At 27.2% G+C, this 27688-nt stretch overlaps 1 protein-coding gene across 2 annotated transcripts in view; it reads right to left on the bottom strand.

Annotated features, from left to right (window-relative positions):
- LOC129966067 (organic anion transporter 3-like) overlaps positions 1 to 23897 on the bottom strand; it is a 34354-nt gene extending 10457 nt beyond the window's left edge. The window contains exons 1-4 of one of the 2 annotated variants that reach the window (XM_056080430.1): positions 23761 to 23897; positions 13038 to 13488; positions 8812 to 9042; positions 1659 to 1855 (exon numbers count right to left, since the gene is read on the bottom strand). In XM_056080430.1, coding sequence (XP_055936405.1) covers positions 1659 to 1855; positions 8812 to 9042; positions 13038 to 13394 — 785 coding nt within the window. In that variant the 5' untranslated portion in view covers positions 13395 to 13488; positions 23761 to 23897. Of the gene's footprint in view, positions 1 to 1658; positions 1856 to 8811; positions 9043 to 13037; positions 13489 to 14328; positions 14381 to 23760 lie in introns of those variants that run through there. The other variant, XM_056080431.1, reaches the window with a different exon arrangement.
- Between the last annotated feature and the right edge of the window lie 3791 nt (positions 23898 to 27688).

Raw genomic sequence — 27688 nt, 5'->3', positions numbered from 1 at the left:
TTAGAAAAGCCATCATTTTTAAATCCTGAGCCATAATCGAAATATTAAATTTTTTTAAAGTCTTTAATAACCGTGCTATTACGTCGTACGAATTATTCATTCTCAATCCTATAAGTTAAAACTTATTCGATAATGCCACAAGTATTTTATGGATCTGAAATCTGAATAAGTAAAGCAATGCGTTCCGAAATGAAAAGTGCCCGCTAATTAGATTATGAAAAAAGCAAAACTTTTAAGGGATTAAACCATAGGATCGTAAATGTTTCACTCGCAATCCTATTTCCTGTCGACAAACACAAAATTATTAAGATTTTGTCCTGAACACAAAATTATTAAGATTTAAAAAATAAATGTATAAAACATAAGTAGAAGAAGTAGAGAAGTTATCTCTTGTGCCATTTCCATTTGCAAAACATTTATGTCATTTTTTTAGTTTAAAATGTTTTTATTAATAAAAATTCAGAAATTATCGATATTTTATTCATTTTTTTATTGTTATTATTAACTAAATAAGAAAAGGCTTTTTATACATTAATTTCCGCTCTTTAAGGCTCTTTGGAAGCTATTTTGAGAACAGAATATCAACGAATAAAATTTCATGTTATGCACAGCAGATTTATGAAAGAAAATATTTTACAGCATAGAGCTATATAAACAAAGAATGCGGCTAAAGTATTTTACAGCATATATTTGCAGCTCAGAGCTAAATTCAATGCTCGCATAGTGAATTGAACTTATCTCCTTTACTAACAAAATCGTAACAAAAACAAATTCATGGACTCCGTTTAATTCATTGAAATAATCAAAAATGCCTTCAAATGTTTGAAAAAGCGAAATTATTTATAAAAATAATATTTATTTACTGAAAAAAAAATAAGCTTTAAATTTTTTAATAGCAAACTATTGTCACATTCGTTAAAAAAATATTAAATTGAATTTTAAATTTACCAGACTTTATTTATATTTATATTTACATTTTTTTAAAAAATAATCGTTTACATTTCAATTAATTTTTTTTCTTTTTTAAAACTGTGATGTAAAAAGTGAAAAATAAGTCGCGTACATGACAAATGTAATTAAATATTTTTACAATTTTAAACTTTCCTTTTCACATTATGGTAAAGAATTTCATTTTGTACCTGTTCGATGTTTATCTAGATATTTTTACATCCTGTGATGAACAAATAATATGAAACATATTTTAGTTTTAGTATTTTTATTATATTTTGGAGTGAAATTCTCCAATTATTACAATAATACTTAGTCATCACTTTTGATCTGGGCGAGGAAGAAATCTATATAGTAAAATAATTATTCCATGGAATTTGACTGATTAGGACTACATATAAACGGCAATTTTCTACTAAAATATTTTGCCTTATTCAATTGCGATGGAAAAAAAATATGATTAAAATAACCCGGTTTCAAACAGAAAAAACGAATAAATAACTAAACTGCTCAATTTTTGAAGGATTAAGTAACATTATTTTTTAAAGTATCTTTAAAACAAATTTTATCTAATAATCCCGAATAAAATGTATACAAACTAAAAGAATACTGAGCCTTTAAATATTGATTACAAAAGCAAACATAAATAATTAATTTTATCTAATTTTTCCGGCTCAGTCACCGTTTCAAACATATTCTTGAAATCTTACCAAAAATATCCAATGACTACCACTCCAGGAGCGGATATGACCAACTGTATGTATCTCCAGTGCCGGATAAGCCACGCCAGTACAGCCAGTATCAACTGGCCGGAGCATTGGAAAAGAGCTATTGTTAAAGCAGCTTTTTCGTGCCATTTAGTCGGTAGATTTTCAATGAGAAGCAAGTAGGATGTGGTCTGTACTCCCTGAAACAGAGTTTGAGACTTTTTTAATGATCACTTATTATCAAAATTCTTTATTTATCAGTAAATTCATCATGAGTTTATTTAAAAAAATTGCATTAAATATTAAAAAATGCTGCACGGAATGCGAAATCTTCTGCATTGCATTTTAATCGAAACTATGATTCAATAAAAATGCAAAAATAAAAAAAAGATTCAAACGGAAAATGAATATATATATATATATATATATATATATATATATATATATATATATATATATATATATATATATATATATATAAATAATTGAATTGATTAATTAACTCGTAATTAATGTTTGAAATATACATTGCATTCACAAAGAATCCCACAGACAAAAAATATTCCACACTAACTGACAGCCTATTTTTAAATAAATGCTATATATATATATATATATTTGCAATAATTTACGAAAATATTTCCGCACAAAAGACATTTTTGCACTGTTTAAAGTAAACAAGTAATATATATAAATTTTTTTTTAAAGTCAATTCCTACTTAGGTTAATAAATTTTTTTGTTACTTTTTATTAAATAATTACAATTAATGTAAATATGTATATACATATGACAGAATTACTATATTAAGTGGCAAAATAAAGCTTGGCGACAAACTTGGCGAATATTTAGCGACATGGTGGTGGATTTGGCGACAAACTTGGCAACCATTTTGCGAAATTGTGGCTGATTTGGTGACTTTGGCGACCAAATAGAAATTACTGGACAAATATAGTTAATTAATTAATTATAGTTAATTATTTGAAAAAAAACTGTATTAACATCATGTGTCATCCACTGCAAGTTAAAAAAATGTATTTGAACTTGAGTGGATGAACAAAAAGTGTTTTATTAACGACTGAAAATGTAAACAAGATATATATAGAGAGAGTGTGAGCTAATAGTAGGAATTGAAAAGAGAAAAAAAAATCTTTTCAGTGATGTCAGTTTAATTGTAATAACCTTAGAACATATTTTTAAGTATATTTCGCAACAATATTTTCATTGTTTAAATGAAACCGAAGTCATTTTCTTTGTTTCATCAAATATTTGATAGTGTGGCTTTCCATTCTAGAAGAATTCTATTTAATATCTATGTAGTTTTTAGGATGAATAATAAAGTGAAGTTACGATTTCGCTAAAAAAATTTAGAAAGAAACGGGACATAATAGCGCTATGATGTCATGGGACTGGTCGTCATTAGAAAAGCTCACATTGCATTGAATAGAACACATGGAAAACTATTAAAATAACACGGCTTGAATTTCTGAATACTGATAATTTAATGGGAATCATAGAAATGATGTTTTATCTAATTGTTTTCACTGAAATTAAATATAACCAACATTTCCGGCTCCATTTGGTCGCCAACGGTCGACTAGTCAATAAATGAATAAAAAAATAACTAAATAAAAATAAAGAAGATTCGATTATGAAGTTCGAAAGATATGTTTTAGACATAAAACGTCTGTTTTTATTTTATTTTAAAATTTTCTCTTAATTATATAGTACACACATCGATAACGTGCACGTAAAAGTTATATTTAATATTATAGCAAATGATAGTGTATGATTTGCAGTTAATAACATAATGAAAAGTGTTGATATAAAATACAGATAAATTTATTCAATCAGACGGGAAAAGAATTGGTAACGCTGATAAGCTTTAGTTTTCGAGTTTTAAAGTGTATATGGATGATTTTCTTTGATTATATGCTTCTAAGTTATTGAGGAAAAACATGAAAATTTCGATTAATTTATAATTTAAAATTGAATTAAAATTTTGAAAATTCTTTTTTAGTCAGCATTTACTTTTCATTTTGCTAATTTTTATAATTTTATGATCAACTTTATAAAGCATTTTCAACCGTTATTTGTTTCATGCATATCTCATAATGCAATTTACATCCTATATAAATGTATATAATGATATTTATAATATAATACCGCGTTCAAATCCATCGACGATGTCTAAAATTTCAAAAGATACATTTAAAAAAATTTAATTAGTAGTTACAATAACATATCAGACATTGTTTTTATAGTAAAATAAAACATTTATAGTAATATAGTAAAAGAAAGGAATTTAAGTCTGAATTAACTTATTCAGTTTTCGGAATTGAAATAACTAAAGTAAAATTTATAAAAAATATAATCATAAACCAGTCGATATTTATTAAAAACTGTGCAATAAAAAGTGGCCAACTTAACAATAAATGAAACGCTAAAAAAAGTCTGAATTTAAATAAAATTCATTCATAATTTTATGCTTCAATATTTAATAATTTTAAAAATATAAATTGGGAAGAAGCATTTATGAAATCAATGCTTTCACTAACATTGCTCTCATGAGATAAAAATTGCTTTCAAATCAGTATTATTGAAAGAACCAACTAACCAAGCCAACACTGTTTCTGTTGTTGTTATCCACGCTAAAAAGAAATTATTTCGCTCTAGTAACCTCTTACAAATGTTTTAAAAACACTCATTCAACTAAACGCCTTTCTAGTTTCATATATTTTCAGCATTGCTTATCATATTATTTAATTAAGAAAGTAATAATGTTTTTATGAATATACGAAATGTCTTTCTTTTAAATTTTTTTATCGCCCTATTAAATGAAGATTCGAGCACAGTTTTTTTCAGGATATATTAAAAGCTAATTCTTCATGCTTTGTATCTAATTTTGCATAAAGAAATTGCTTTGATCAGCAATTTGCCGTCATTCGGTCTTTTCAGGCGGCAGCATTCGAATGTTAAAATGTTAACTTTGAAACTTTAGCATTTAAATAACTGGCTAATTTAATTTCACATTTCGATCCGTTTCGAATGTAATCAACATGTTAAGGATTTATTTTAGTTAATCTATGCTAATAATAAGGATGAATGTGTGTGTGTGTTTGTTTGAAGTTCTCCAAGCCTGACCATTTGATCTACAGCTACGAAATTTGACGTAGATGTATTTTAGAGTGTGGGAATGTGTACCTTGCTGCGTCTTTTTTCAGGTTTTTAATTAGAGTTTCAATTAATTGAAAATTAAACTGAATTTTAGCTCTTTTCCATGATAACTTCCGAAAACATTATTACAAAAAATGTAAATACCGTTTTAAAATTCAAAAAAATTATTTTCAATAATACCTATTTAATGGTTGTGAAAAAGGTCTCCTTGCCATTCATTTTAAGAATAATTTTTTGCCTAATTCCCAACAATCGATTTCATTGTTGTACTGAAATTCAAATGTTTTTATTTTTTTCATCAAATATTTAATCGCATGGTTTTTTCCCCATATACAATGCTGAAGGAAAAGGTTATTGTCTAAGATCTAATATTATGTCAAATATTTACTTTTTTGAAGGGCTATGATGTCATGGGTCTGGTCTCCATTAGAATGACTCATGTACACAATGGATCGAACATATATAAGACAATTAAAAAAAAACGGGTTTTAATATTTAAAAGCGATTGGTATTTTTAAATCAACAGCTTTGTGAGGAGATATGTGTTTTCATTTATTTATTTTTGATAAATATCGTGAAAAATGTATGTAAAATAATAAAATTCTTGAAAATTTTTCCATAATATTTCATTAATGATTTCCTCAATTAAATATATAAGCTTGTAATTTTAAAGCAATATTTTGAAGAAGATATACATTTCAAGCAGAAATGATATTAAAATTTATTATTTTATAGGTTATGTCTAGAGACATAACCAGTTGATGAATAAATGATATTTTGCAATATATTATAAAAAGTAATTATTGATACTTTAATTAACGATTTTAAATACTCAGTATGTATACATATTGAAGTCTTAATATTCTATAATTAAAAAGATTATATTCCTTATAAATTTATAAGACAACTATGTTGATAGCATTTTTTAAATCAAATTTCATACGCCCCCTCCTTTAATTTAGCAACCTTTGATAGCTGACTATACCAGATATTATGTATTTTAATTCAAATTTAAATCTGAAAAAGTCATATTTTTATCATTTTTTGGATTATTAAAGCTGTTTTTCTTCTGATTATTTTATCACATAAAAGCATGTTCTGATGAATATATTTTTTAAAGCGATGAGCTTTGATCCATCGGAAACCAAAATTTAAGCACATTTTTCTTCTCGTGTCTTTTCCCCAGTTAATACTAACAACTGTTGGATTATCAAAGGCTAACCGTTTTTCGCTTCTTTTCAAAAGCTTGACCTTCACCGTTGCGCTCCAATCAAACTTGGATTCACGGTAACAACCTTTGTTGGAAAACCGCTTATTCAAAATCATAATCCACGCCATTTTGATCACGAAAAATACTCAAGGTTGCTTCCATGCTAAGTTAAATAATAATCCATGTTTCAGTTATGCTTTTATGGTATTTTAATTCTGCATATGTACAATTTGAGAATGGGGAAGACTTATGATATATATAGAGAGAAATATAGAATAGAATAGAGAGAAAGGTTTTGGTTCAAAATGATTGGTACATATTGATATTTAAACTTTCTTCAATACTCAAAACCATAAGTTAATGTATCAGAAATAAACGGAATATATAAAACCAATGGTTCTTAAAGTCCGCACACTATTATTGTTAAAAGAAAGTGGCATTACAAACTCAAATTATCTTATAAGTAGAATATTAACAAGGCTGAACATTAAATCTTATAGTATATAATAATTTTTATTTCAAAAATGTACAATAATTTTTAGGATAGCAAAAGAAAGAGTGAAAATATAAATATTATTGGTAAAAGTAGCTTACTTAATATTTAAGTCCATCCATGGTTTTCTTACTTCGATAATAGAATATGCCACTTTTAATCTGTTTATAATCATACGTTTAATTTTTCGAAATAAATCTGCCTTTTCTTCATCTTAATTAGATTATGTTTGACTTGACGACTAGCTGGTTTGCCAGGAATAATTGTTATATTTGATTTCTGATAAATATTTTTTTTTACAACTTCATGTTCACGATTGCACAAAACTGTTCACATTAAATCCGAGTTATTTTAACTGTCTTACTAAGTTTTGTTTATTGCTTGCATGAACCTTTCTAATGGAGATTAGTTTCATAATATCATGTTGCCATCAAAACCTGAAACGTTCGGTTCCTCGGTCTTCAACATTTCGTGATATTGTAACTTCACTTTTTAATGTTTTGCAAACTACACAGATATTAAACATAATTCTTCTTCTTTAACTTTCAACAATTAAATTATGCGATTAAATATTTTATGAAACAATGAAAGCGGACATCAAACTGAATCTAACATTTTAGAATGTTTATGCCTTAAATTCCTTAGCGCTCAAATCGTGTAAGAATATTCTCAATGAATTTTTTTATTTTTCCTTAAGCAAATGTACATGTTATTGCGAAAGACCGAAATTAAAGATTGTCCGTGTTCTCTTGTGAAGGACAACGCGTACCAAATAGATGGATAAAAGACCGAATATTTGATTTTGCTCTTATATATTCGAACCGCTGCCAGTTTATGTCGACAAGCACAAAAATACTTGGGTGAGAGGTGAAACAAGAATCTAAGAAGATGTAGAGAAAGCTTTATAGTAACATTATAAATTACAAAAATAAAGAGCGCATATGGTTAATCAAATATTTTTCATGTAAAATTATAATTGGTATTGTTTTTTTCTTACTTTGAATGCAATGTTCGTTTTAAGTTAAACAGTTTATATACGCATGCTATTACTAAGCTTTCTAATGTTTTAATATGCGCCATAATACAAATTAATAATAGAGTTTGATATAAAAAGCTCCATTTTTGTCTGTAAGTAACAAAAATTGTTTGTATTCACTAGTGGTGCACACTGAATATCGGGATTTACTCGGATAATTAGAAATAATGATATTTTCAAATATTTCAGACGCATTAAAAGACAATAAATGAGATCGTCGATGATTATTGATATTCATCATAGAATATCCTCATCTGTGAGACGTTGGATTTTCACAGTACCATATATACACTTCTTAGATTTAAGGTATCCGACTACGTTGAAAACACTGGTTATCGACCACATTGGCGAATTCTTTCTTTATTATTATTTCTTGTGGTTCAGGCTTTCCTCTTTCCAAAATAGTATTTTCTAGGAAAAGGAAGGTCTGATCTATCATCCAGGATAATTTTTAACAATTTTTTTTAGCTAAAACTTTTTTTTTAACTTCAATTTTCTCAAATTTTCATAAAAATTATAAACCGTTAACATGATATCTCAAAAACTAACAGAAGTATTTACATAAAAATTTCAGCGTGTATTTTAAATACTGTGGGCAATGAAATGAACCAAAAGTTTTATTGTTGGTGAAATACTTTTTCATTTATAGGTGTTTTTAGAAAAATTAAGTTGTAAATTTATGGAAAAAATGTATATATACGTACATTTTTATCCATAATTTCTTTGCATCTCAAAATGTTTCTTAGATTTTGGTTCATTTCATTCATCATTATATTCTATAACTTGTGTACAAAGAAAAATAAGATTGCTGTATTACAATTTTGTGTAGTGTGTTAACCGTTTTGGTTAAATTTCATTAACATTTACTACAAATTTTCCTATTTCTCAAAATATATTATATTTCCAAATAACTTTTTTTGTATTTATAGTGTTTATAATTGACAATACATCTAAGAACCATAAATAGTTTTTAAAAAATCCATAAATAGTTTTTAAAAAATCCATAAATAGTTTTTAAAAAATCCAATTGTTCAAAAATATTCCTTCGAACGTAGTCGGTTACCTTAAACAAATAAGAAATATAATTAGATATAAATTAAATGAAAGATATTTTGAGATTACAAATTACACTCAACATACACAAAAAAGAGAAGAAAAAAAAATGAATCAACAACATGGCAACTTATAAAGGAGTCAGTAAAAACTTAAAGAAAAAATATATTCAAACAAGTTGTCTCTTACAGCTATCAGGAATCCCTGGAAGGTGAACACTGTGGCAAATATTCCATAGAGTGGCAGGAAGTGCAAGAAGACACCGAAGCTGGTGTGGAATAGCAGAGATAGGATGAGCACGTATTTTCGGCCATACTTATCTGCTAGGATGCCTGTGACTAGCGCCCCTACCATGGCAGACACAGCTTTGAGGTAAGGCAGAAGGGCAACGAGGGATTCGCGTTCACAAACCAATTCCCACTGCAAAATATATAAAGTAATGCATATAAGAATGAGTTCACACTTAAGATATTAAAGTAGATAAAACATTGAGGATAGCTTCACAGGAACTGAACATTCTAGAATATTCCCAAATAAAGATGTTATTCGTCTCTTCCCAAATAAAAATTGTGGATTCTGAGCAAGGCCATGAAGGCCAGACGTGCTCAGAATTTTATTTTCGGAATTCCAAGCATGAGCATTTTGTGCTTCGTAGTAGAGTGAAGAAAAAAGAGTATGGATTTCGGTTGCTTTTTTTTTTATTATAGATTGATTTGACATAGAACTGCAATCTTCTTAACGAGATCATAAGCTAAATTTCATTTATCTAATTCAGTTATCGCTTTTATACATATAAAAATACAGATTGATAGAGGTCAATTTTTTTGAAAGAATTTATTCAAAATTTGATACGGATCTATATTTTAGAGGCCAAAATCATGAACTCTTTGCATTTTGTAGTTACGATGTTCATTTTCTCAAAGACAGACAGACTCATTTCCTGACATTAGATTCTGTTCAACTTTTGACTGAAATCTACACATTTGGTTTAAAGACACGCATCATGTCTGCTTAAAGCCTTTTTGAGTTGCCGTGTTCACAGATGGACAAATACAGCGACAGATGGAGAGACAAACATAATTTCAAAAACTGCTATTTCGGACTCGGAAGTTCTGAAACGTGAAGTTAAATCAACATTTCGAGTTCAAAATTTTTCACAATTACATTATTTTTCACTATGTATATCCCGCATATGAGAAAGTAAAAATATACTCTATTAAGTCAACTTGAGTGGCATCTCAATATCATGACAAATGAAACTATGAATGTGATCGCACATCTAATTGTATTCAGGCTATGAATTGAAATCACATTCTTTCTCCCGTTGCAAAATGTAGAGTGGACGCCAAAACTAAATGGAATAAATTCTTTCATTTCTGCAAAGTAATAAAGGAAACCCTCAATAATCTAATTGCACGTCATTTTACACTGAGCTGTGATGTCTTATCTTTTACAAAGCATGCAGTTCGGAACAAAAGAGAAGAGGTGCCTTTGGCATTGATAAATTGAGTAACTGAATACAGTAATGCAAAAGTTATCTGATTCAATTGAGTTGGGCTATTGACTTCTAAGGTAAAAGTATGAATCAATTGTATTAAATAAGCAGCAGTTAAGACGACATTCGTGACCTATGCAGATAAAACTACAGCCTTGGATAATCAAATTATTTACTAAATTTATGAAGAAAGCAAATGCAGAAAGATAGGATTCCTGTTAGGTTTCTTAAATTTAGCTTGTATAATAAACCGGGGCATTCTAATTCATTAACTATGTTTGCAAAGTAGCTAAATTAATTGATGATATCGCCCCAGTTGTTGAAAAACTGCGGGTTCTGTCAAGGGTTTTATTTCCATACAAATTATGCAGTGAAGTATTGTTTTCTGAGATTTTTTTTAAATATCAGAAACTTTGATAGTGCTGATAGATGACATGAGATCATTGATAGCCTAGGAAAAATGAGTTTCTATATAAAATAACCAGTCGAAGTGGTCTTTCCGAAAATGCCTATTTTCCCTTAGAAATGCACTTGTATGGCGTCAGTGAACAAGAATTACGAAAGAGCTTATTGGCGTATGATCTTTGGGGATTAATCACTGAGATGCAGTTGATATACAAACATCCGAACATCGAACGTGTATTTTGGACGCTTTTTCTCCGATAACTGAAAGCAAAATTTGACAGAGAAGTATTCTTGCAATAACAAAATCACATATCTAATTTCAAATATTTAAGCCATTGCTTTTCATAATTGTGAAAATACAGACTGACAGACAATCAACTCCTTGTCAGATTTGGTACGGATCTATACTTCAGATTTTAAATCTGTATATCAAAGTTCCTTGCTTTTATAGTTATTAACTTACGTTCGGACAGCAAGACTGACAGATTTCCTACGAATGGATTTCGTTTAAAAGTTGACTGAAACCTAAAATTTTTTGTGACGATCATTTACCAACTTTTATTCGTTTAGCTGAAAGTGGAAAAAATGCCAAAAGTGTTTTTTTCTAATTGATGAAGATCTGAAAAGGATGGATTGAAACTGAGGATTTCTCAAAATCTCGAGTTTTAATTTTTTGACGTTTACATTAATTCCTTTTCGATTATTTCGCACACGAAAACGTAAAAATTGGTGAACTCGGAATAGTGAATAGGACTAATTTTTTTGTTTTGCTGATTATTTTAAAAATATAGAAAAAAATAATATGAATAAAACATGCTTGCTTTCAGATGAGTGGAAAATACAAAAATAGAATAATATCAACAAAAACAAACACTATATGAACTATAAATAAGTTATAAACCAGAGGAAAAGAGTACATCAATAGTAAACTAATTACTTGGAAAACACATGACGTTTCCAAAACACGTTGAAATTTAAAATGGCTGGGTTTTAAACCTTGATCTTGAGCAAATCTCTTTGCATGTTTAAGGTTTTAGTTACTCTGAGTAAACATAACAGTTTTTATACTCTAAAAATATTATAATATTATGCAACAAATTTTAATAAAATATTAAAGTATTATAAAATAAATATTTGTCAAAGTCATAAAATATTAGTTTCTTATCATCACTTTTATCACGTTTAATTGCACAATTAAGAAGGAATAATTTCATAGCAATTTTTAAAACGCATTGACTCTAAAATGTATTAGATTGTAACGAGAGAGCATCAATAATATTGGAAGGTGTATTTCGGTTTTTAGATTTGCTGATAGTCCTTCATTTGAATGATGAAAATACATCTATTCGTTCTCCGCAATATAGTTTTATCTGTCTCTTAAAATCGTTTTCTAAGAATTTTAACTTTCACAATTGAAGAAATATTAGCCTATTTTTACTGTAAACGAGAAGTGTACTCATTTTGATATTCAAATTGACCTTTTTGTGCAAAACATATACATGATTTCTCTTTATGACAATTTAAATAACCTACATTTATAAATTATATTTTTTAGCTAACACATCATACTTGATTTTCCTTAAATTATTTCTCAAACAAGAAGATTCTATTTCCAAATTATAGTATTATGGTATAGAATTTTTTTTTTTTTTATTTACAATTAGTTTTCCTGTAGCAAAAGAACAATAAAATGAGCTGTAAGTCGATTTTGAAGGTCACTAAATTATTTTTAGTTGTATATAATATAAAGATAGGGCATTAAATATTTCTCATTAGGGAAATAAAAATAATCGAAGAAGAAAGAAGACCGTTTCTACTAAATATAAATCACTGTTTTATATTTGGTGGAAAGAGTACTCTTTAATTTCAGCATACATCGATTAACATAATTGAAATCTTATGTCTTTTTATACTGAACAGAACCAAGAAAATTGTTTAATAAATGAGTGAAAATTGACTAAATCGAGCGTTTTTATTTCTAATTCTTTTGCAATTCGAATTCATTTTGGTTGATTTGAAGTTAAAACTAAAGATTATAAAATAAAATTAATTAGTATTTTTCAGTTTCTTTATCTAAATACACCCTACCTTGTACCATGAATAGGAATCCATAACTTTTTTTGTAGACATTGAACTTTTAATACACTCAAGGATTTAATGGCTGTACGAAGTATTCAAACAAACAAACAAAAAAATTCCACTTTTTGTAGAAACTTAGAACACGCTTGACAAGAAATCAACAGTTTACAAAAAAAAATTCTTTAAAATTGTAACCACTGTATATATATCTAGTATCTATTCTCCACACCTGCCCCTAGATGGCACTTTGAGACGGAGTATTTATATAGTTCCCATCATGCCTTTCAGTTAATAAGTGAATATGTAAGACATCACCTCTCTGTGATAGTTCGTTAGCCAACTTAAAACTATGTGATATTTTATTTTTCTATGTTAAATATGTGTATGTAATTTGATGTAAAGTATTTTTGAACTGGAAATGTAATGATTTTCTTACCTCTGTGACAACGCTGGACTCCCCTTTGTTTATCATGAATTCCCACCCATTGTCACAAGGCTTAGTTCCTTTCGAATGATCCAGTGGATCGGCAAACAAGCTACATGCCGAATAAAAACGTTTGCCATTTTCAGTGACTATGGGCCTTAAGTCATAGTCACCAAGGGTCAAGTTGGCATCCGCTCTGCATCGGTGTTTGGGGGTGACGGTGTAGAAAGCGAGCAGATGGTCGCTGAATGAGACTGGAAATTGCATGCAGCAAAGGAGGAAGGCCACCAAGACGTGGTACCGCCCTGGACTTCCAACCATTAGCAGGATTCGGTCCAGGTGGGATGGTGCAGTTGAGATCATAGTCATCTTGGCCGTTAGATGAAGGTTCCAGCAATGACGATGTTCATCCCTTGAGGAAGGATGGCAAGGAAAATGGCGTGTTGAGTTGCATGTTTATTGCCTGGCAAAAAGAAAAAGAATGTAAAGGAGATTCGAAGATCTAGTTAGAAGCATAATAACATGATAATATTTTGGAAGAGGATTCGTTAAACGTTATTTTATTTTTAAAATCTGTTTTTAACTAATAATTGCAATGACGTGGATACAAAAAAAAATGTATGCAAAATCATTGCAATGTACGAGTGTATAAATTTAATAGTGAAAATAACGAACATCAATATTTAAAATTCTTTTAAAGGAATAAAGAAATATTAAAAAGTTTATTGGAGAAAAACTGTATGGAAATAAAGTTAGTATCAATAAAAAGATTCAATTTTGAATTTACATAAACAATTCTGTGATTAAAGGCAGATAAATAAGGGTAGTAAAGGATTTTATTATATTTTTTTCCTAAATTATTCTTATCGCAAACAAATTAATTAAATTAATGTAAGACAAGTATTTATTATCTGATTTCTGATGAGAAACCTTCAACAAATATTTAATTTGGAAATATTTCGTCAAAATTTCACATATTAAATTAATTTGTTTTAAAATTTCTACCCCCCCCAAAAAAAGGAAAAAAAAAAAAAAACATTGCCTGATAATACAGTAAAAATTTTATGTGTTTCGAATTTCCGATAGAAAGTTATTCGTCTATTACATAAAGTAATATACCCTGCTTAAACAATTTATATTAAATAATGTTTGAAATTTTTGTCTATCTGAGATGTCTGTGAAATTTGTACTTCATTTGTTTTAAGAATATGTCGGATAGATAATACATTATTTTATATTGTTTTAAATTCACTGTAAAAATAATTCATCATCTGGAAATCCAAAACAAATAATGAGCCTTTACTTCAAATTAAATTATTATTTCAAAGGCATGCACCTCGCTATTAAATACAAATATGGCCAAACGGTTTATGTCAACAAAGCACGAAGAACAATAGCCGTCTAATCAAAAAGTCATATTTAGATAATTAGCTTAATGTGAAACGTAGAGCGTAACGGACGGCATTTAGTTCTTGTTCAAGTAACAATTCGGTTAGAAAGTAAAATATGGATATGTTTGAACAAATATTGATGCTAGCAAAAGCCCGGATACTCTGCTGCCTTCTAGCGAAAACTGAGACCTACATTTTGCACTGCGCCTTGTTAGGTAATACATTAGTTCTGAAAGGTTATACATTCCGATTCCCAAAATAATCAGCAAAAAAGTGGAACGGCAAATGGGAATAATGAAAAAGAAGCGTTCGTTGATGATTTCTTTTTTATGAATGGTATAGTTCATTTATTAAATGCTTCAATGATCCCTGTTCTTCTGATAAGCAAGGATCGAAAGCTGTAGATGAAGTAAGAGGAAATATCATGTAAGGTCAAAGAAAGTTAATTACCGAGAGTTATCTTGATTGATTGTTTTTATTTTTAGACGCTAAATTTTTCATAAAATGATAACTGTTCATAATAAGAATACAACTCAATAGGAAATGATGAGCTACTTGATGTTTGGGGAATTCTAATGACTTGATTGGCGCCAATTATTTAAAGGAAACTTTTCATAAAAAGTACTTTATTGTAATCGGAATGATTTAAATCGTTTGTTGTAACTGATTGACGACTATTTGCAAACGATAACGGCGGAAAGATGTTTATTTAAAATCCTCTTTTACTTTGTTAAGTAATTAATATTCTATTAGAAATATTAAACCCATATAGTAAGTATTATAAAGTATATAATTGGAGACGAAACTGATTTTAAAAATCAGTAATATTTTATTAATAAGTATTTTTTAAATAAGTAATAAATCTTCAAAAAATAAGTAATGTAATTTATGGTAATGAAAAAGAAAATGAAGATAATTTAACAAGTTAATATGAAGATAATTTAACAACCCTTTAGTGATTGTTCAATTTAATATTGAATTGGAAACTTTTTCGCTGATTTTCACAATTTTTGCATATTACCGACTTAAAACAAAGATATTAAAAACAATCTAATATTTCCCTCATAAATAAAGAGTTTCTTGTTATGTATTTTATTACACTGACAAATCCATTAAAATGTATTAAAATTATTATATTCTTTAGGAATATTTTTAAGGAAAGGAACTGTTGCTTATGATACACTCTATATGAATATATAGTTTTATAAATTTGTGTATAAAAATATTTAATATTTTGAAATTTTTCCATTTTCCGGAGAATGAAATGGCGATTTTTCTTCACCATTTTAAACACCTATTCCCTTTTTAATACTTTAGCATGTAATATAATAAGTAATAAAAATAGTAATTCAATAAATAGATTTTTTTGGATGCATAATAGAAATTTAAATTCTGGAGTATACTTTCCGTCTTATTACTACAAAGTAGTATGAAAAAATTTGTTTATGAATCAATTCATCTTAAGATTGAATAATGATTTGATTTAGACAGTAAGTTTTGCAACTGATTAATTAAGTAATTTATTATTAATTAATCAGTTGTAACTAAGCGTTAAATCATAGTAAATAAAATAAAGAAAAACTACTATAATAAATTTATGATAATATAAAGCTAATATTCACTCCTATTTTTTGTTAAAATTCCTTTTCATTCCATTACAAAAAATAAGCAATTAAATTAAGGTTGTGGTTCTAATTTTTGAATAAAAGCTGTGAAAAAATGAATTAAATCAAAGCTCTTTTGCCAAAGTTCAAAAATATTCTTTTTTGAAATACCAGACATTTAAAAAATTATTGTTCCAAAATTACACATTATAGATGTAATTTGTGTATATGAACTATTCGGAATAGGAAATTTTATAATTGTGCATTATGCAACTTATCAAAACCCAGAAGTTGAATGAAATTTAGTATTGCAATAATTAGAATTGCTCTGAATGCGCTTATTCATTTTAAATTTGGATTCTTCTATGCATCTTACAGAAGAAGAAAAAAGATGTGATGTTATGAAACAACACTCGATTACACTGCCATATACACTGTCATATTTGACCTTTGAATGTCTCCAGCTCCATTGATTCCATTTCCATTGAATATTTGTAGAATATTGCTATCTGATTGCCAATGACACCTTTTCCTTTTTGTTTAAGGCTAAAAATTGAATATTCTCTAATTCAGAAATTTTCATATACAGTATAAAGATAATTTTGGAAATACATGTTAGTCTGAATTGATTGCAAATGTATCTGATCATATAAAAAAACTAATACAAGTCCCAAAAATGAATAAAAAATTATAATCGAACTGCATTTATCCCACCTCCATTTAACTGGTTCGCTTTGAGTGTCTTTGATCAGGCCCAAGTAAAAATCATCTTTTCTAATAATAAAGTTGAATAGGTGTGTATGTTGGCGCTCTATAGGTTAGACCGTTTTACTTACAGCCGCCGAGTATGGCACATATATATCTTAGAGGTTGGCAATATGTGCGAGCGAGTTCTTCGAAATGCTAGTAATTAGATTATTAATTGATTAAAAATCAAATTGATTAATTGACGTCTTTCGGTGATAACTTCCGAAAACATCTTTGTGCAGTAATGAATTTTGTATTATTTCAAAATCAAAATGATATCAATTTAATAGTAGTGCAAAATTTTTTTCCTGAATTTTGGCAATTTAAAATAAATATATATTTTTTTGCATAACTTCAGATAATAGATTACATTGTATAATTGGAATTAAAACGGTTTTCATTGTTACATCAAACATTTAGCCGCATGATTTTTTTCTATTGTTGAAAACTAGAAAAGAAGAATTCTGTTTAATTTATATGTAATTTGCAAGACAAATAAAAAAAAGAGAGAGGTTATAATAATAAGAAATTTAAAATAACTGATGAACCGAACATTTACATTTTTGATAGCGCTATAGTGTAATGAAACTGGCCCCCATTAGAAAGGTTTGTGTACTCTATGAACAGAATTTAAATAAGACAGAAAGATAATAGGATTTTAATGTCAGACAATTCGGTGGAAATGTGAACATGACATTATATGTAAATGATTCATCTGAAATCAAATCTAACTGGTATTTCTGGCGAACTAACTGGTCACCTTAATAAAAACGAACAAAGCGAAACAACTGACTTAATCTAATATATTCAAGCAGTAGTGCTTTAATACAGTACTTAAATATACAAACAGTTAACAATATTGCTTTTGAAATCATTAAATTAATACAATTAATGAGCAAATTTCCTTTCTTTTTTGTCTATTATCAAATATCTGGATTGGGTGAGATCTCATTCGATTCAAATATCTGCAGCATTTTCATCTGAATGTATTTAGATTCTGTGCTATGTAGTTATACTACATGAATCTGAACATCAATTTTGTATTATGAAGGATACTACACAATTATCCGGATGGAACCAGGCTTAATTTTTTCGGATAATGTGAATTCTACTATATTCTTATCTGAAGATATCTAGAGTTTAAACTTGTTTTATGAAAGATATAGAAGCAAATACATATAAAATGGTAAATCATTATTATATTCGATAGATTTTATATTACATAATAATTCTATAGTTTGTATAATTTGACAATCCACAGAAAAAATTTTTCGTTTTTGTTTTAGCATTATAATATTTTTTGATGAAATTTCTAATTGGTCAACATTTGAAAATATATAAGCAAAAACTAGCAAATGGTTTGTACGATTTTAAATGCTGCATTTTCGTTCTTTTCGATATTGCTCCGATAAATATATTTGTGATACATAGATGTTTAGCAGATTTAACGCGACAATGTAAAACATATAATGCGAATATTACATATGTTTTATTAAAAAAAAAAAAACAATCTTGCAGGCTTTTGTTTATCTAAGGATGCACATTGAGACGCGCAATCCGATTTATCTGCGATGCTTCTTTCCGGTCTGATACTTCGCCGGTTCCGACTTGCAAGCTTGAAATAAATCCCCTCACTAATCAGATATTAAGTTCACGCATAAGATCGCAAATAGGTTTTGGTTTGCATTAATAGGATGTAATGGCCAACAGCCAGTGAATTTACTTGCTCTTATCTAGTTGCAGTAGCTTAAATATCGTCGACCGTCTGCCTCTTAAAGAGAGTACCTAATTAGAACAATTGTTGGTGGGTGTGAGAATATTGTTGTGGAAGGGTCAGTCCTTCCTGAGGCAAACGTTGATTCACTTAGTCAATCGTTTATGTATTTTATTACTGAGTGAAAGAAATATTCACTATATAAGAAAACAATTTCTGAATGGTATTGCGTTTTATTAGATATATATTAAAGTCAAAGTTTAAAGTCCGACATTTTATAAAATGTCTAAGCATTTTTTTTTGGCAAAGTGTGAAATGATTAATATTTCACACATTTCCTAATCATTCTGTATAATGTCAAAAGATGAAATATGAATTATAATGAAAAATTTGTTTCGTCGGCGACAGATTGAATTGATTATGCATTATTATTGGATGTTATTATATTATTATTGAATAATTATTCAAAATAAAATTATTTTCTTTCTTGATACAGTGTGAAACTCCATATTTAGTTTTCTTTAATAAGGAACTTTCATTTTCTTTTATGTATTTTGAATAAAAGACATTTAATTCGCTGTTTTATTATTTTTTCCAAAATAATGTTTTTAATTCTGTAAATACCATCTTTCAAATGAAACCCTTTTCATTATCTTCTTTTCATATTTTGGGTAGATAAATAAATTTTATATATTATCTAATTTTATTTAAAATTCATAATTTGCCTTATAATTTTCATTTTATACCGAAATTTGACTATAGAATACCTAGGTATTACATAGGATGTTCAGAAAGAGTATATAAACATATTCGAAAAATTTTCATACTTCGTATTTTATTTGAAAAGCCTAGACATTCTTTAGAATGTCACTGTTTCATACATTGTTGTAACATATAAAAGTGATAAAATACACGCATTCTCTGTGGAAAACTTATTTAATGCTATGGAATCGTTTTGAAGATGTGTGATCACATATAGTTTGGCTGTTATGGGATATAGACTCAAATGTCAAACTGATAATCTTGCTGACAGTTTAATTTCAACTTCCATTGTTTTAAAATCTGAACCATAGTAATTTATGAATGCAGTTTTGCAAGTTCAGTGACAAATTAAGCAAATGAAATGAATTTTAAATCATTACGGCAGTCAAAAGTTTTATTTGATCGACATTTGCATTATAAATAATTTCTGCTATAGCTTTTTCTCATATAGGCATTTTATCGGTTAATGTATGAGTAATATAAGAAAATTTTTTTGAAAAATATTGAAGTGCGTGTAAGAATTTTTTTTTGAAAATTTTAAAAATGAATTTCAAAGATGTGTTCTGCATAAGGCGTTTTTATTTTTATTTGGATAAGAGATATCACGAAAAAATGATAAAAAAAATCATGATTATGTTTAATATTAAATGCTCATAATCGTAATTCTTTCCTTTTAGAAACGCAAAACAATAATTAAAATTATGGTATCTGTTATTATATTAAAATTAAGAGTCTTCTAATAAATCTTTGTAATTCAATCCTGAATGAATAGTTATTTATACAGTCTTTTAAGAATTGATTGGACTATTCACACAATGAAGTTGGTTGATTATGACTTATCGCATAGCTATATGTTAAGCGTACTATTCATGACTTTAACATTTAACAGTGTGCTGCCTCACTCTTATCTTCTTGATTGACTTTCAAAATAATACAAAATTAAATTGGAAAGACGCATTTGGCGTATATTTCATATGAATAAATCGATGCCATTTATCCGGGCAAAAAAAAAATGTAAAAGCTATAAAGATTGGATTTGCATTCTGAGTTCTAACAGAATGCAAATCCAAAGTATCATTTTTTTAAACCTGGAAGTTCTTAATTGTTGAAATATTTTAATTCTTTTAAATTTTATTGTTTTGATATTATTTATTCAGTCTCATTTTATATCTATCTTGCACAATTGAAATTATTATATATAAGTCAATAAATACAATTGCCTCCATTAATTAGTGTTTTATTAAAATTTAGAATCGTATTTCTTCATGAATTGGGATTGAAATCTCAAGTTTACTGAGTTATAACATATTTTATATTAAGAAATGGTGGGTATAAAGAAGCCATCGATATTAAATAGCGCAGCAGAGAAAAAAAATATATTCCAAATGAATGGAAAGTACCCGATAGTACGTATTGTTGAAGCTAAATGATTTTCTGTCGATTTAAGAGAACGAAAGTAAAGATATTCATATGACAAGAAATAAATTAAGGCATTCTTTAGCATTCAAATTAGTGAAGAAAAATGACCATCCCATGTTTAAATGGGATGATGTAATTTTCAAGGATTTTTAAAAAATTCTAAATCTGAACTATTAAGTAGAATGTACTAAAAAATTAGAAATTTGGAAAGAGTTTTGATGTAAAAATTTGTAAAATGATGTAAAAATGCAACAAACAACAATAAAAAAAAGTATACATTTGTCATCAGATGTTACTTAACTCCCTTTTCACCAAAATCTCAGTAAGAAACTTAAAATACATTCCATATTTTTTTATACGGTGATCACATTTTCTTGTAATGATTATTTGATGAGGAAAAGACTCGAGATTTAATAAAAACTATAATGCTTTGTTGCTCTTTAGTTCCAATGAAATTGGCAAGCAATACAGCAATAGAAGTTTTTCTAAAATGTTTTCTACACTTTTTTATATCTATGATGCAAAGATAATGCAACTTTTAACTTATCCTTTTTTAATTTGTTTTTCGGTCTTCTGGTCATCAATTGAAAAGATCCTGATACGAATTTAAGCTCTAGATGATACACTTTTTATCATATTTTTTCAATGATAGTTGGAAATTATTTTGAACTTTCGATAAAATGGTAGGATTAATATCAGCAAATTCAATAGCAGTAATAAACAAGGTTTTTAAATATTATTTTTTCCCTATAATAACATAATGTCCTGGAAGATTATTTTATATATGAATCAGCAAAATAGTAAGGGTAAATGATGCCCAGGCAATTGCACTTTTTCAGTAAATCATAGAGGCTTCTAAAAAAGCATTAAATTTTTGTTTTTGCTTTGTTAGGCGATCAAAATTTTCATATTTTTTACAGATCAAGTAACTATTGTTAAAGAAAAAGATCTACGATTTGTCCTGTCCAATTGTCCATTATGTTGTAAAGCCATCTGAAAATTTATAATTAATAACAAATTGTAATCTTTAATTAAAAGAAAAAAACCACCTCCATTTTTTGTGTTAAAAAATTTTGTAATATTTCTCCAGAAGTGAATATTGAAATGAAATGCAAAATTGAACATTCGAATATTCGATGCGTTTATTTTTTTGAAAATTCGTGGAATTTGATTCATACATGGTATACAAATCCACCAATATGTGCTTTGTACATATGTGCTAGTTAAATGAATCCATTGAAATACACATTCTTTCTAGTATTTGAATTTATACTTTAAAATTTCAGTTAAACCTAAATAACCTGCATATTTTTTAAATTGAAAATTTAAATTTTAAACTGAATTAAAAAAATTAAGTATAAACTTTTTAAGACGAAATTTATTACTTTTGAGTCTCATAAAATATTTTAAGCTCAAGAAGTTATTTTATTCAATAATATTTATTATTTTATTTTTCTGAAATTATTCTTAAGCGTTTCGACTCATAACTGACCAGCTCATTGGTTCTAAAATGAAACAAAATTGACTAAATATTGAAAAGCCTCACTTCTAAAAATTATCAAAAAAATAGACCACATAAAAATTCCAATATTTAACGAAAGGATAAAATATTTTAAGTAGCTTTATTCAGCTTAAAGATGATTTTTCTTAGAAAGGGACTTAAAGGTAAAAACAATGCAATAATTATTGAGGCCAAAATAAGAAAATATATATTTCAGTACTTTATCTTTTAACAAAAATAAATTTACCTTTAAACTACGAAATTACAATTAAATAACACGAAATAATGGCAATGATTTAAAACTTCAATATTCTTTCTATATTTATATATCCGAAATGGACAATTAAAACTAATATCAAAATTTAAAACCTTAATACATTGAAGTTTGGAAGCACTGTCAATATATGTTTTTCTACCTATATTTCTATTGAAGTCATGTATACTGAAAGTGGTAAGAATTGTCAGTATAAGACACATAAATGAGAAATAACGTGGATATTTTGCAATGTAATGACATTTTTGATTAAACGCTGTCTTGAGTTTTAATATAAAATGGATGAAACTAGCAAAGGTAATGTAAAAATTTTTATGTGGAAACTTGAAATACTTTTATTTGTCTTATATTTATATCATGTTTTTTTAGCAAAAATAAATCTATTGAAATATTTAGTAAGTATATCATTTACAACTTTTTCTTAAATTAATATTGTAAATAAATGCTAAATTAATACAGAACAGAATCATATACAGAACTTTTACATTTTTTGCGATGCTTTTTTTTTTACCGTTTCTACGAGATGTCGAAAATTTTGATAGCTTTTCACTTTAAAAATCGAAAAAGTTTAGAAAATAAATAACCAAATGTTTGGAAGATAAACAAAACAATATTTTTAAAAGAAAAAAAATATTGAGATTAATTAAATAATAAGTGAGCAAATTCATGTTAGCATGCTTATGGTGATGTCAATAAAGGGGAAAAGATTAATAATATTTTTTTTTCAAAATGTCGTACACTAACACAATTAAAGTAAATATTTGAATATTTTTCACCAAAGATTTGCCATTTGAATGGATGCAACTAAACATAAGTATTAGAAGGATGTTTTCATTCCACTTCACCATTTCTATAGAAGAATAAATCATTTCATATATAAAAATGAAGCAAAGAGGTGATTGTGGTGAAACTTCATAAATGGGAATTTTTAAAAATATTTTGAATATGAATTTTACATGTTATTATTTTAATAAAATGCATCATTCCATATACAAAAAGAATCTATAACATGATTGAATAAATTTATCTTACTTATTTAACTACTATGACTGTAGAAATAAAAATTAAGTAGTTAAAATAATGAAAATTTATTTTAAGTTAAAACTCTTCTATAATAATTTTTCGTCTTTATTATTGTTTCATTTGAATGGTGGAATTTATTTTTAAAAATATATAAAAATTCCTTTTTTCGAAAAAATGAATAATACTTCAGTAACTAACTTGAAAGAATATTAAAAAAGACTTGTTTGTATTTAAAAATTAAATTATTATTTTGAAAACATAACAGATAAAAATAATTATAAATCAAAATATTTATCATACCTTATTTTGCGCAGACAATCCATTTAGCCATCTGGATGAAGCAGAAATCAAAACAATAGCTCACCAGTAAAACTGGAATATTAAAATATCGTTTGGCGAATCGCTGTACGTACCGAAACCGAATTTCGTTGACTGAAGTTGGCAGCAGAAAATGGTCCAAGTGCAGTATGTCGTCTGGGCGGAGTTACTTCGTAATACTAGCGCTTCCGTAGTGATGCCCTGAGGCGTTTATTGAGCTCCAAGCGTAACAACGATGAGCTCTTTTTTGTTCTTTTTCGACTACGAGACTAGTCATGGTTAGATAAGATTTTCAATAAGTATCATCTGTTGCGCTTCTTTGATTCGAAAAGAAATATTTCGTTTGGTACTAATTTGTTTCTGAAAAACCTTTTCCTTTCTGAAATGACATGTTAGGAACACATTTTTTACACTCGAATCAGACATAATTAAGTATGCAATCATTTTCGCCTGCCATCATAAAGATGTACAATTTATTTTCCATTTTTTTTTTTTTTTTTTTTTTTTTTTTTTGCTGTGTTCATCAAAAATTATTGTTTTTTTGTTGTAATTGATGCGTTACATATTTGATTCATAAACGTTTCAAGCTCAGAAAAGCTTCTTAAAAGATTTGTTCCACGTAATTGCATTTCCGAGAAGTCTTATTTTTTCGTTGTTATTTTCTTCTCGTGTAAAAGGCGACAATTTTAAAAGCAATTGATGCTCCGAAGTTAAAGAGACTTATTTTAGCATTTTATTCTTTCTTAAATCTTGTAAAATGTTCCACTGGTATATGATGAAAAGCTTAGGATGCTCTTCTATAAATGGAAAGAATATTCTGTTATTGCAAATTTCATGGTTTCACCATTTATAGAAAAAAAAGTCATTTCTTCAAAATAAAAGAAAAACTTTTATTCTGAATTTGCCCTCTTCAACTTTATTTCATACAGTAAAATCTCTCAAACACTACGTATAAATATTTTAAAATCATAAAATTTCTAAAACTTCCCCTCTAAATTCAGGTTTTTAAATGAATTTTTTAGAGTTCTTTTGACAACCTTATACATTAAAAGAAATATTCGGTAATTATGTTTTCCCCATTAATATAAAAAATCATTCTTTTTAAATGAATGATATTCCATATTAGCCGCCTTTGACGACCAGCCTGTTCGCCAAACTTAATGCTTGTTAAAATTTTCAATTAAATATTTTATGTAACTTTAATAGTTTCATCATCAAAATATTTTTCAGCTTCAAATTTTGATAGTCATATAATTCACTCATACTATCATAAAAGCTTTAAACTATAATATACTATGTATATAACTAATTTTCTGTCAACTCCCGTAAAATTTCAACTTTGATTTCAAGTGGAAATGATTAAACTTCAAATAATATAAGAAACAGTTTTAACTGAATCTAAGCATTTTTAAAAAAAATGAGTAATGAAAACAGAGTTGTTCAGTATTTAAGTCATATGTGCATCACAGAATAAATTTTCATAATTTATATAATATTTCAGAAATTAATCAGCAAAAATTTCTCAGATTCATCATGCAATTTAATTTTTAGTTTTACTTTCTAAAGGATTTAAATGACGTGAATTATAATGTTTTATTTGCTTCGGCCTATAAATATATTTCAAAAAATTATGAAATCTAAATTTTGTACAGCGCCTTGGTTCTAAGGAATTATATTCTGCGAAATATTCTTGACACTTCATAAATAAATGAATTTTACTCTCATCTGCTATCAAATCTGATCGATTTGTGAAGTTTTAAATTGAAAAGTTTAGAACATTTTCGTAATCTTAAACCAATCACTCTTGAGACACCCTTAGCTCTGATTGGGGTATCATCTTTGAGACATCGATGAAGTAGTCTGAAAATGCCTGTTTTTATTGAATAGTTATAATTAAATGTTCATAAGTTGGACAGCTTTAGTGATTGATTTAGTTGATTGCATTCCAACTCTTTTTATTTAAAATATTAAGTGTATTTTGTTAAATATGATTCTCAGGGCAGAGGATTTAGATTAAATTTAAAAAATAAAAAATTGTTTATTTTAGCACTATTATAGAGCATTTATTGACTCAAGTTACATAAAATATAATTATTTACTTCATTTAGACCATTTTAAGACAGGTATTTTTATTATTAAAGATTTACAAATTAGCCATTTTGGCCCGGAATTGAAAGAATATATATTACTCCATATTTGCCTCAAATAAAGCTAATTTACTGAATTAATAATGTATAGTGGCTCAAACAATTGAGAGTACACCTTGAAAAATCCGATTTTCAATATAGATAACACCAGAAGTGCAAACATGTTTTTATTTTTACACATAACAAATGGTTTAATTGAAAGTAAAAATAAAGATCAATCAACAAAAAACTTCTAAATTCAAAATTTTCAGAAGCATTTTAAATAAACATATACAGATTTTTGCCTAAAAAAAATTTGAGAAATTTCGGAAATTATAGCCGAAAAACGTCAAAATTTCGTTTAATTTTTAATGAATTAAAATTTTAATTAAAAATTCAAAAAATAGCTCCGAGGTGCACATTCTCGACCTCTATGGTATATATGTGCCAAATCTGGTAGCTGTAGGTCAAACGGTCTGGCCTGTAGAGCGCCAAAACACACACACATAGAGCTTTATATAAGTATAGATAAAATAAATCTGTCTTAAATCACTTAAAACTATTTGGCAACATCAAAAAGATAAAATTTCTGAAGATGTCATCGCCAAATTCGAGATTTTAAGATTAAAAGTATTTTTTACATATTTTTTGTAAGCTTATCATATAAGAATATAATCTCTATATAATCGATATTCTAATTTTTAATGTAAATTTAATTCATATAAAGTGATTTTTTATATAATAAATTAATAGGACAATTTTTTATTTTTTAAATTAACTTTTTTAAACAAAGCTAAAATTAAGAAGACGTACATAGGTAATTAATTCTCAAATTTTAATGTTTTCTATTTAGTTTATTTTGAGTTGTTATCATTATTTCAGCAATATATTTATATTTTTTTTATTTTGAAAATTAGTATAATATTCGAAAAATATTTATATTGAGATGGATCAAAGATTTTAAGTCAAAACTGTGAAGGAAGAAAAAGTTTCTAGGGTGTATCCAAGACTTGAGAGAGTATTTTGTTTCCTGTAATATGTATGTAAATATAAACGATTGAATCTATGATTGAATTCACTATAAAAACGATTCAGTCTTAAAATCAGTTTTATTATTATTTTCTTCCTTACATGAATAAAGATAATTTTTTTATTAATTTTCATCTTAGGTACGATGAAATGCATGTTCCCTCTTTTATTAGATACAGCATAATTAGATACAGCATAATAAGATATTAATTTATTATTTTTATTTATTCTATTATGAAATATTAAACTTATTGCTTGATATTAATGTCATACAATAATGGGTATATTCCATGAAATGTGGAAATGAAATTAGAAGTTATATTTTATTATGTATATATGTATATATATATTATATGTTATATTTCAAAATGATCTGCTGTAAAATTATTAAATTTGCAGCAAAACTTAATTCACACTAATTCACTTTGAATATTTCAATCCTTTTGGAATATTCAAAGTGAATTTAATAAGCGAACATTAAAAAACATACGCGTTTTCATTTTATGAATTTAAAACGTAATACCAGCAAATAGATTGCTCGTATTGCCCGCGATATACTTCATATTGGACGCACCATATCCAGATTCATGCACAACAGCTTCTCTTCTTGAACTATGATAAAAATTTCAATAATTAATCAACCAGTGACCTTAAAATTATTTATTTTACTAATAGATTAGAGAGTGTTTTTGAAATCTATATATGTTTTAAGCGTATTCAAATTGAAACAATCATTTGAAAATTTCAAGGTCATG

This window comes from Argiope bruennichi, chromosome 4, assembly GCF_947563725.1.
Source record: "Argiope bruennichi chromosome 4, qqArgBrue1.1, whole genome shotgun sequence".
Classification (NCBI taxonomy): domain Eukaryota; kingdom Metazoa; phylum Arthropoda; class Arachnida; order Araneae; family Araneidae; genus Argiope; species Argiope bruennichi.
The sequence above is the reverse complement of the archived record's forward strand: the minus strand, read 5'-3'. Positions and strand labels throughout refer to the sequence as shown.